Source organism: Chrysoperla carnea, chromosome 3 (genome assembly GCF_905475395.1).
Source record: "Chrysoperla carnea chromosome 3, inChrCarn1.1, whole genome shotgun sequence".
NCBI lineage: Eukaryota > Metazoa > Arthropoda > Insecta > Neuroptera > Chrysopidae > Chrysoperla > Chrysoperla carnea.
Window position 1 is genome coordinate 75,191,559 of NC_058339.1, and position 12,302 is coordinate 75,203,860.

At 29.5% G+C, this 12,302-nt stretch overlaps 1 protein-coding gene across 3 annotated transcripts; it reads right to left on the minus strand.

The window, feature by feature from the left end:
- Positions 1-6,436: 6,436 nt before the first annotated feature.
- On the minus strand, positions 6,437-11,988 carry LOC123296766 (CTD nuclear envelope phosphatase 1 homolog). 3 transcript variants are annotated; one of them, XM_044878417.1, is made up of 5 exons: positions 11,650-11,988; positions 10,102-10,168; positions 8,964-9,153; positions 8,734-8,780; positions 6,437-6,823 (listed from the first exon to the last, which is right to left on the minus strand). In XM_044878417.1, exons 1-5 carry the CDS (start codon positions 11,746-11,748, stop codon positions 6,678-6,680), a joined length of 549 nt encoding a protein of 182 aa, XP_044734352.1. In that variant the 5' UTR covers positions 11,749-11,988; the 3' UTR covers positions 6,437-6,677. The 3 variants fall into 3 exon arrangements, with proteins under 3 accessions (XP_044734352.1, XP_044734351.1, XP_044734350.1); XM_044878416.1 differs by having other exon boundaries at positions 8,734-9,153; positions 11,659-11,988; XM_044878415.1 differs by having other exon boundaries at positions 8,734-9,153.
- Between the last annotated feature and the right edge of the window lie 314 nt (positions 11,989-12,302).

A 12,302-nucleotide genomic window follows, 5' to 3' on the forward strand; every position in this document is an offset into this window, starting at 1 on the left:
ATGATAGAACCGTCTTATTAATGTCTGTCTATGGTTAAAACGTACACCGTTATCGTTATTTTATTCGGATATTAAGTTGCTCTGCTAGAGGTGGGTATGGTCGTAGGTGAATGTAAATCTCGTCAAAAATTATAAACTTCCATGACATTTTTAACTATAGAAATATTATTCAGACAAATTGCATGCACATTCGAGGAAAGGCTACCGCCTGCCATTCGAGAATCGAAAAGATGTTACATATATACCTGGCTACTATACATCGATTCAAATTTTTGCCTATCAATATATAATTAAATGGATAAATATGCAGAAAGCCACAGTTTCGTAAAAAGAAAAATGGCCCCCTTTACCGGAATTCAAGTACTTGTTATTCCAACTGACATACGGTAACCTTGTAAGTATCAAATTTGCACAGAATTTAGTAGAATATAGAATTCATTCAGGAGACATTAGAAATGCATCATCGTAGCTATGAAATGGCAAACGAAAATGTGATAGCTTCCATATGTTTTCGAGATCACATAATGATAAATTTTGTTCATTTTTTTAATACGTGTAAATTCAGCTGTTTTTTTACTTTTTTAATAATAAAACAAAAATCCAGTGTCATGTACTAAGTTTTTTTTCTTTTAAACAAACAACAAACTCGGTTTTGCCAAGTACTTTTCAGTGGCGAAATCGAACATATATTACCGTATCGTAAGTATTCGGAAATGTTCGTTGTTGCCACCGGCAAGTATGTTCGTTGAAATTGTTCTGGCCAAAACCGAACATGCTTAAAAAAAATTAAAAATAAATAAACTGTATATATAAATTTTGAATAAACATTAAAAAAAAAAAAAAATATTTTGCATTAATTAACAACGTGACATTTATTCATACAAGAAACATATATAGGCTACAATCACATTGAAATCCATAGATTCTTGACATAGTTTTTGGTCATTTTTATTAATTCGTTGTGTTCGAAGTCATGGTAGGGACAATAAAATCGATGCCAGCGCTTCCAGTGAAAAATTTTGGCGATAAAGGAGGCTGTTATGACTAATTTGCAATTCTTTACATGTTAATGTTATAGAAAATGTCAAATTAAAATTATTGAAAAACATTAATTAATTAAACTTAATGCATTAAAATTATGAAAGTATAAAATTAAATTGCACAAATATTACTTTTCAAATGTAAATTATCATAATTATTTATTTAAAGTGAGACAATAATAATAAATTTTCAATATAAGTCATAAATGCAATCCATACAATTATATATGCATCCATACAAGTCTATAATTAAAGTAGTGTGTCGTTACCATGGAAACGCCTCCAATAAAACTCACACACGGTGCGAATAGCGAAACACGCAAAGAACCGCAGTCTCAACGGGAAGAACTTTTACTACCATTTCATTTTTTTTAACGAATTTGTACATCTTAATCTGTACTTCCGTTAACACCTGTCCCCATATATTGCTGCAAGCTTAACAGGTGGATCAAAAAGTGTTACATGAGTAGAAAGAATTGAAAAATAAAATTGATTCTTTTGCAAATATATGTTCTTTATCTCCTTTTACATAATAGTTAGGCACACTCTATTCTACTCCGGACCATTTTATTGTCTATACTGCCCTTCGTTTTAAAACTCGATACAAACTGTTATCCCCCATAACTAGCAAAAAATCATGAAGGGTGACAAAGTATTAACTTGTGAAGAATGTATTCTTTATTGTGACTATAATAACAATTTCTATGAATTCCATTGCGACTACAGCTTTTAAAGACAAAAAAAACACGAAAATTAATATATTTAGTCAAATTTTTTGTATAAACCGAAAAAACAAATAATAAATACTAAATTAAGTTACGTTTTCAAAAAAAAAATAATAATTTCGCTTCTTTTTGTTTGTTTAGAACACATTAGGTTACCTTTTTTGTTTTAAACTATTCATTAATATTTTTTTTTACATAATTATTAATTTTTTAAACCTAACAAAGTAACTTTATTTCGTAGATGTTTATACTCCATTTAAATTGTTAAAAACAGCTGTTTGAGTCAGATAATTCGTAAAGGGATTCCGTTAAATTCATACTGTCCGTGTTTTCATACATTTCTCATACCTTGCATAAAGCCAATGAGTTAATGAGTTTAACAAAGAGTAATAGACAAGTCTTAAATGAATACTTCGAGAACTAAATTAATTTAATTAATTTTAAGTAGGACTTCAAAAATGTCTGTTGAGACAAAAATAACAAAACCATTCTGGGCGGAAAGTATCAACTTTCGTCTCGCTGGGCTAAACGAAGTTGTCGCTTTCTGTCTCCGTCGAGCTGAAAAATAGAATACATACCACGGGAGCAAGTAAAGAATGTCTCAAACCTCATATTTTTCAACCTCGCCTTCGCCTCAGGCGAATGAACATGAGATCTAAAACATTCTTTACTTTTTCTCCTTAGATATGTCCATTATTTTTCTTAATTTCAAATGCTTCTTGATTTAAATTATATGAATTAAAATTATTATCAATTTTTCAACACCAAGTTAACAATCTAGATATAATACAAACATCTATGATTTCTTTTGTAATTTTATTAATTAATTAATAATAATCACTGTTTATTTGTTTATTTTTTTTAATTATATTTAAATATTTCACTACTATTGTCTTTATTTATTTTATTTAAATTTATAATTAATGAGTGTGACATTTTCATTCATCAAACATTTTTCATTTTAATTAATTTAATTATTTTATCGCTATAACTCAGAAGAAAACAAACACACACACTAGTAATTTTGATATTGTTTTCCCTTCAGGAAAAATATTAATAATCTCACAATATAAATTATAGATTTAGTAATATAAAAAAAAGTTAATAAATTTGTACATCGTTTTTTTATTTTAGAAATTTTGACCATCTTTTTTAGTTGCAGTATTAAAAAAAAAATTCGGTTAGAAAAATTCAGAAAATTTTGTATGTTATCATTTCTGGACGCGGAAGTTTGTCGTAACAAAAATTCTTTACGAAAACGATAAAAATGGGACTTTTATGATGTTGTCACGTTTGGTTTTCCAAGATTGTCAAATGAAAGCTCCGTCTCATTCAAACATGAGCAAACAGTACGAGAGATTTTCCACTTTTTTCGTCATAGTGGAAATGTCATTATCATTAATCAATGTCATTGTCATTGTCATTAATCAATATTTTGCCACTCTCTTCTTTAGCCGAATATTTACTGTTATCGCATACCGCACGATTCTACACAATTAAGTTTAAGGGGTTATATCCAGTTAAAATTTTCAAAGAATCCATTTTTTTGTATTTCCGTAATGTACTTTTATTGAAGTATATTCTCTGAAAATTTCAAGTTCATCCGAAAATATTCACAAACGCATTTAAAAAAATTTTTAACTATGTGTAAACGTCTTTTGAAACATTAAAAGTCGGTTAACAATATTTCTCCGAAATGGCTAGACCGATCAGATTCAAATTTTTACACAATCTCCTTAGATATTCTTCCCCAGATATTAATCGAAAGAATAAGATTTCTGAAAATTATTTCGATATTTAGACCACTTTAAAGTTGGAAATTTTTTTGCAGAATTTTGAATTTTTTTTTTTTTTTTTTGAAGCCGCCATTTTGTCAAAAATCATAATTTTGACTATTCCGTCGATTAATACCTGTATTCATCTATCGAATAAAAAAATTTCTGGATTTTTTCATTTTAGATAATCCAAACTAGAGATATGGTGCTCACTACCGAGCAACTTCTTTTGGAGAACCTCCAGGAGATCGCCTACAGGAGCAGTACCATATCAAATTTTTGAAATCGGACACCGGGATCATCAAGAAATGTCCCCTATGTATACTTTTTTTATATTTATGTAAAATAAATTGTCTTCCCAAAAAAAACTAATAAAAAACCTTATTTGTTTGCGCTAGCAACTGGATATAACCCCTTAAGGTAATTTTCCATCTACTATAAGTACATCTCTCGCGCATTCGAATTGACATTATGAAAGAAGTTATTTTCCGTTTAATTGGTAATAAAAATTTCTAATTTGAATGGCAAGCAATTCTAGAGTAAATTACTGAAATAATTAAACGTCCTTAGAATCAAATCAAGATATAATACTTGTTTTTTCAATCTTATTCAAAAATTGAGATAAATAAAGAACAGCTTTAAAAGGATTAAATCAATGGCCCATATTCAGAATGGATAATACGTCGGGACTCTAATCGTTAGCATCCTTTTAAAATACTTTTCTAGCCTACTACGATAATTTTTATACGTGTTCACTTCGAAATATATTACGCGTTACATTTTGGTCTATTGTGATAAATAGTAAAATTTGTTGGCTATCAATTTATTCAATTTGAAGCCAGACTTTCTTTCGAATTTAGCCCCATAAATGATTAATGATTGCAAACTCAATATATTTTTGATGGTCAAGTCAAAATAAATAAACACAAAAAAAAAACAAAAATTTTTCACATTCCGATTTCACTAAGTCATTTTTTTTATATAATTATTATAAATTCTTATCAGCTAAAATGATACACAGGGTGTTCAAAAAGGTCCCGATCCCCCTGAATTTTTAAAAATAACGACTGAAAAAATAGACCGAAATCTTACAACTTTTCTCCTGGTCATTTTTTTCAGTCATTATTTTCTAAAATTCAGGAAAGTTGGCAACTTTTTGAATGCCCCGTTATGTATTGCTAAAAAAAATCGAGGAAATTTTCATGAATTGTGTAGAAAAACAATTCTAAAAAATATTTTTCATTACCTTACAATGAATTTTTTTTTTTTTTTTTTTTTGTTATTTGCGCATGTGATGAATATTATGAATTTTGACGGGACGGGCTGTGAGGGTTTTATTTGTGATATTGAATCATGATGGCCACATATTTTAATTTTTAAGTCTAAAATTCACCATTGCCCATGTTATACAATTTTTGCCTTTATCCAGATCAAGTGCTCATTTTAATCGTTCTTCGTAAAATGTAGGTCGAAAATAATTCTTAAATTACTTCTCAATTAAAAATAAGAAATATAATTACTCGGTATTTTCCAAATTTCGATTTCATATCACAGCCGATATCTCACAAACTATTTAAAACATTTATTAATAATTTGGCAAAAAAACAAAAAAAAAATTTGATAAATATAGAAAATTATAATTAGCATGGGCTCAAGAAAGATTCTATGAAAACATTATTCAGTCTACGTTTACGTAAAATTTATTCGTGATTCTGCAAGACAGCAATTTTTCTTCTCTAGGGAGGGGGGCATTTATTTTAAAAAGCACCCAACAAGCATTAAACCCAGAAAAATATATGCACCAATATTGTTTTGGCACCAACACATAAAAATAAATCGAATATTGATAGGAAGATCCAAAGAACAATTTAATGAGTTTGATATTATTGTTGCCTTTTTAAAAATTATTATACTATTAATTAATTCGATATCCATGCACATATATTTAACACTTCCTGTGACAGTAGAAGAAGGCGAAAAGTCTTTTTCAAAATTGAAAATAATAAAAAACTATTTACGATTAACCATAATCCAAGATAGATTAACAAATTTAGCAATAAAAAGTGCCGATTAAAACAGACGATATCACTAAAAAGTTTACCAACAAGAGCCAGAAAGCAGCTCTGACACAATATTTTCTTTCTATCAAAGAGTGGCCACCATGTAATGTGTCTTTCAACAAGAATAGTCATTTAAAATTTCCCATCTTTTTTTCAGGTGCCAACATATGTCACTCGATAACGTTTGACAAAGAACTACTAAGAGATTTTCAGATATCGTTCAAAACACACTCGCACAACGCATGAAAATTCACTAGAAAAACCAGTAACCAAGCACCTGTAATTGATGCTATGGACGAGGATGACGTTTATTTTCAGCAAAACGAAGCTACATGCCTGGACGAGTGATTTCTCGAAATAGAGGCTTTGATCAAGCACTGACAAATAATCAAGCACTCAAAGACAATATTAGAGCTGTTATTTTTTCGAGATACAGTCGCAATTATGCGAAAATGTGATGAAAAATTTCATTAAAAGAATAATCATATGCAAGAAATGCCGCGGTGGATATTTGGCAGATATTGTGATTCATTTCTAACCACAGAGTTTGTAATTTGGATTAAAATAAAATTATCAGCTCTTTTCACAAAAATATTACATGTGTTTTTTTAAATTTTAATTGAAATCTCTTGTTGAAAGACCCTGTATGTACTGCGAGTACAAGACGAAGATGATTGATAAATTAAAAATGAGAAAACCTACCTGAGACACGTACAAACTATCATCATGTCAAAATTTATTCTTATTTTATATAAATAATTTTTGGAAGATATTAACATTATTTTTAATTTTTTTGTATTATTTTATGTTTTTGTTTAAAAAAAAATACACTCTAGAAGTAGGGTTGTTGTTTAAGAAAGTAATTAAGAAATATAATTACAAATGAGAACGAAGAATACGATATATATATATATTTACGATGTATGTTTATGTTTTTAATGTTTATGTACTTCAGTACTTCAGTATTTCAGTGCTTCAGTACTTGACTCTTATGTGACTGTGACTGTTTTAGTTTGTATGACGTGTAGTGATTGATTTTATAATTAATATTAATTAGTTATGTATTGATTGTTGATGCTACCATAATCGATGAAGATGTAAATTTCGACTTAGAACTGATCGCACATCTTGTGTAAAACGTAACGCATCCAATACAGGTAATAAATTTAATAATGCTGTGTCTAATGGATCACTAAACCATGATTTTATTGGTATTGCATTATCTGTAATCAAAATAATAACCATAAGAGATTAGTTAATAGGGTAACATATAGGGTAGTGAAAAATAAATTATGAAATTTGACAAAAATTAAACAAATTTTGTATAAATCAATTTAATTTAATCTCTTGAGAATGAACGAAAGTTCGAAAAATTTTGAGTAAAAATAAATAAACTTGTAGTAATACACCAAGAATAAAATTATTTTTTATTATTTTAATTATTCATTGTAATATAGTATGTACTACCAGAAACCTAATATAAATTCAATTAAAAAGTTAAACTTTATGTAAAAATATGCTTAAATATTCTGATTGTGTATATCACGTGACCTAAAACACGAGCAGCCATGATGTGACAACATATAGGCAAAGATAATATGCATTAATTACTAATTTGTTGATGGCTTTCATAGTAATTGTAGGTTATGTTACTATCAACAATATTTATACATATAATAATTAGTTTGGCTACTGACTGGGAGGTTGCGGGTTCGAGGCCAGGCAGCGGCAGTGTGAACAATTATAATTAATGGGGGTGCAGAATTGATCACATTGTCGTCGCTTGGATAAGAACGAAGTAACCGAATCCACCCACATCAAAATGTCGTTGTAAAATTTGTATGTAGATAAATAAATAAAGATTAGCAAATAATGATGTGGATGGCCTATGTTATAACGCGTATATGTCAGAGAAACGGAGATTAAACTCCATTATATAAGAATTACATATACGACTGTTATTTTTACCAATATTACGTCAATAAAATCGCTTAATAGGTTGGCTGATAAGTCCCCGGTCTGACACATAGATGGCGTCGCTAGTATTAAATGCATATTATTTTTATATAGTACCAACCTTCAAATGATTCGTGTCAAAATTTGACGTCTGTAAGTCAATTAGTTTGTGAGATAGAGCGTCTTTTGTGAAGCAACTTTTGTTATTGTGAAAAAAATGGAAAAAAAGGAATTTCGTGTTTTGATAAAATACTGTTTTCTGAAGGGAAAAAATACAGTGGAAGCAAAAACTTGGCTTGATAATGAGTTTCCGGACTCTGTATTTTTTCCCTTCAGAAAACAGTATTTTATCAAAACACGAAATTCCATTTTTTCCATTTTTTTCACAATAACAAAAGTTGCTTCACAAAAGACGCTCTATCTCACAAACTAATTGATTTACAGACGTCAAATTTTGACACGAATCATTTGAAGGTTGGTACTTAATATACTCAACTAAAGTATTAAGGGGAACTTTTTAATACCAAATTTTAACAAAATTTCAAACAGTTGCATCCCTGCGAAAAATCAACGAATTTAGAATTGCAATAGCTCGTTTAAAAACTTGTACTTTCTAGTTTTAGAATCTACTGCTCAATAATTTTTATCACCGAAAAGTTGAAATATGTTACCCCTAAATTGCGTAACAAAATTTTATAAATCGTAGACCATAGAAAATGAAATACGTTCTTGATCTATCAAATGAAAATTTACGAAAAAAAATGGATCCCATGATCTTTATGTGTCCAGGCTCTCCAAAATGTTAAAGACGGTCCAGGAAACAAATTTTAATTTTTTAAATCGAAAAATAAAAAATTTAGTTCCAGAGAATGAATACGCAGTGAATTTAACGTAAAAATATGTGCTAGCAATTATAATTTCATTTAGGAACTAGTTAATTCAGATATAGAATTACTTGATCCCAAATATATTAAAAACTATTCTCTATATAACTTGGGGCTTATTGACACTTTTAATTAACAAGTTTAGAACTATCTTCCATCGAATTATTAGCCAAGTTAGCCCAAAGCCATCCCCCATAAGAATTATGTAATCGTCTTTCCAGTCGTTCTTAAATGACTGAAATACTACGCTTAGCTCTAGACTTATAAGTAATTTTAAAAGTAAAATGACATACCTGGATAAGATCGATAAGCACCAGGTGAATTATCTAATATAAAAACGGATGTTAGATCATTACATATCGCTGATAGATCTTTCGTGTATGAACCCATATCAGGTGTACAATGTTGACGATAATATCGTCTCGATAATATACCACGTCCCCCATCTAATTTATCCGCAACAGCAGCACCATAAATCTCCATGCTGGCTGTGAACACAACTAATTCATACCATTGTGAAACTATATCTAAGAAGAAATCAACATGCGGCCGTTTATGTACAAAGAATCGTACTGGATGTCGATCAATGGTAACTTTTAATACAAAGTCTGGTGGTGTGCCAGGTTTTACTGTTTGTCTCACAACACCATCATGATGTGAATGGATTAATGTCTCATCTAAATCTAGGACTAGGACTTTTCTCTTAACTATACCTGCAAATACAAAAACACAATTCATTATTTTATTTTTAAAAATAAGCCAAGTGAGTTCAGTACACATAAAATTGTTCTGCCCAGGCCCGAACGTAGGAATCATCAATGGAAAGGGGGGGGGGGGTCAATATCCCCTGGATGATTCCTGCGCATAGACCGATTCCGTCATATGACCTATTAGAGGAATAACAATGAAACAAACATTTTATCGGACGTGAATGGATTAATATCTCATCTAAATCTAGGGCTAGGACTTTTCTCAACTTAACATGCAAATTTAAAAAAATTAGCCAAGTTTATGTAGTACACATAAAAGTGTTCCGTCGTAGAATGTTAGTTTCTATTGTTAAACCTACCATGCCATTAATTAACGTACCATGTTTCGAAATAAAGTTCTACAGCTTAAAGCAACATTTTGTAAGTATTTAGCCCATAAAGCTTATCTTATTAAATTTATTTATGAAAGGCTGAGGGAAAGAACATGAAGTCACACAGACATTAAACTGAGATATTTGGAATTAAGGGCGTTGTGTCTTGCTACAATATTGTCAAAAATTTTTGGATTATATTCGCGGTAGGAGTATATGAGCTCGTAGTGAACACAGTACTGTAGTTGTTTACAATACTCTACTATAGTTGATTCTGTTACAACACACAATACTCTACTATTGATAACTTTGCGTTATTATATATCAGTCAGAAAAAAATGGTCAATTTTTTTAAATCTTTTTTAAGTAACCCTTTTTTTCTAGAATTGAAAACAATTGTTAAAACACAATCTCTCCAATGCACTCTGTGTTAATGATCCAAACTTTAAGTTTATCTCAAGTAAGAGACGGTCATTCATGACTAGACTTGTCAGCATTTTAATAAAAACACAAAAATGTGACTTAACATTTTCTTTCTCTGTTCCCTTCATATTTATTCTAAATACGGTTTTTAACTTACTAAGTCGATGTCTTGATACGGGCGATAATGGGAACATTTCATATTTAACAGGTTGATGTTGAACGATCTAGAAAAAATATTCATATCCACATTAAATTAATAGTGAAAACTATTTTAGCTTTATAAATTGGGCAATAACGTATTATCTGCAATTACTTCTTTATTAAGAGAGTTTGATACGTACAGTCGGAGGTAAAAATACTGAAAACTAGCAATTCATGAATATTTACGTTTTATAGCATATTAAAAAAATTTCTGTCTAAACAAAAGTACTATAGTTGCTTGTATAGCATATACTAATGGATTTAGCGAGAAGAAATTATTTATATTGATAAATAGTAATTAATCAGGTGGTTTAAATTGGAACTACTGAAAAAGCGGTCCACTTCCTGTTTAATAGTACAAATTTTTATCGCCAGTTGGCGAGATTTATCTGATTTTGATTGGCCTTAAAAAAATGGTAAGTACAAGTATTGCCATCTAATATTCGAAATTGGAACTACTGAATTCGGGTCTCCTTCTTATTTTAATTAGGACGAATTATTATCGCCAGTTGGCGAATTGCAACTCCCAATTATCAATAGAGTTTAGATTATATAATTTGAAAATTTGAAATGCTTCGTAGCTTTTTATATGGTAATTGAAATGTAATTAATCTATTGAAGGAAGAAATCTCTATAAAAACATATGTAAAATTAATGTTTTTTTTAAATTATAATAAATTTTAAATGCAAACATCATTAATAATAATATAATAAGAAAAACTTAAGAGGAGTGCCGCAAATGGGTCCTTAGCACCTAGACCAAGGGGTCCTATGTGTCCTACTCGAGAACAACTTTCCAGCCAAAGGCGAAACGTCTTCGAGTAAAAGATACTATTTTAAGACACCTCGCAGAGAGCCACAACTTCCCCGTCGATATTTTTAAGGATTGATGCATCCAAGGTTTCGGATCCGACCATTCTGATGAACGCTTTAAAATAGAAAGTGTTCTTTATAAATACGCAAACATTTTTTTGTAAACTGAATAGTTTCGAGAATAAAAAAAAAGCATTAATTAAAATTTTAAAACTAATACTTTGACTTTCGCAAGCTTTCCAATTACCAAATACCAATGTTATATTTGTACCAAACATAACTTTATTTAAGAAACTATCAAAATTATTTCGAAAAAGCACATTATGAGCAAACTATTTTTAGTACAATTTTGCTTTGAGGAGGAAGGAATAGTTTTGAATTTTCGCGCCATATATAGAAAAAAAATTGAACATCACAAAATTCTATTTCTCATGAAAATATTGAATAAAATTGACAACAAAATTTTATGGTAGATTTTAATTAAAAACTATAATCTGTGATGGTAGCTAGAAAAAAAATCAAAATAAAGGGGTTTAAATTTTTGACATGTGTAGTACAGTAAATATGAAGTTTAAGATGCCGCCACTTGAAGCGGCCGCTGTGTCGGTTTATTATATTAGATAACAAAAATAAATATGATTATTGAAGATAAAATACCAAAAATTTTCTGGTTTTGAAGTGAGATACTCACGGATCTAACCTGTTTCTTGAACATAAAACACAGACATGTCCATACTCTCGACGCTAGTAATAAGAATGCACGGAGGCCCATTTGCAATTGTTTCAGCATTGGAGTATCTTTTAATGGAATAAACACGTCCACACTAAATATTTATATTAAATATAATTTTTTTTTAACTAAACCAAAAAAGAGTATGTGTTTACAAAATAAAATTTCACTCAATGCCAGGATTGTATAACGGCATTTTCATTATTTATTATTTTTTATTTGATTTTTCACAAAAATCACTTTTTTATGTTATAATATTATTATAAGCACTTTGCAACACAATCGACCCATTTCACACTTCTCTTTTCAACTGCTGTAAGCTTCGCCTTACGTCCGTCCCCACTTCACACGTCTCGATATGCGTTTATAAAAAGCGGCGCTGCTCGTAGCGTCTGTTATTTACAAAAATTTAATAGCAGATGTCACTGTCAAAATAAAATTTTTTTTGAATTTTACAATTATTTAAGATTTTTTTTTCTAAATTTTTATTTGAATTTTATATTTTTTTCGTAAAACCATTGATTTCTGTTTGTGATAATCGAATAATATTTGATCAAAATAAACCCCCAAAATATTTACTTATTTTGACATTGAACAAAATTATTCTTTTTTTT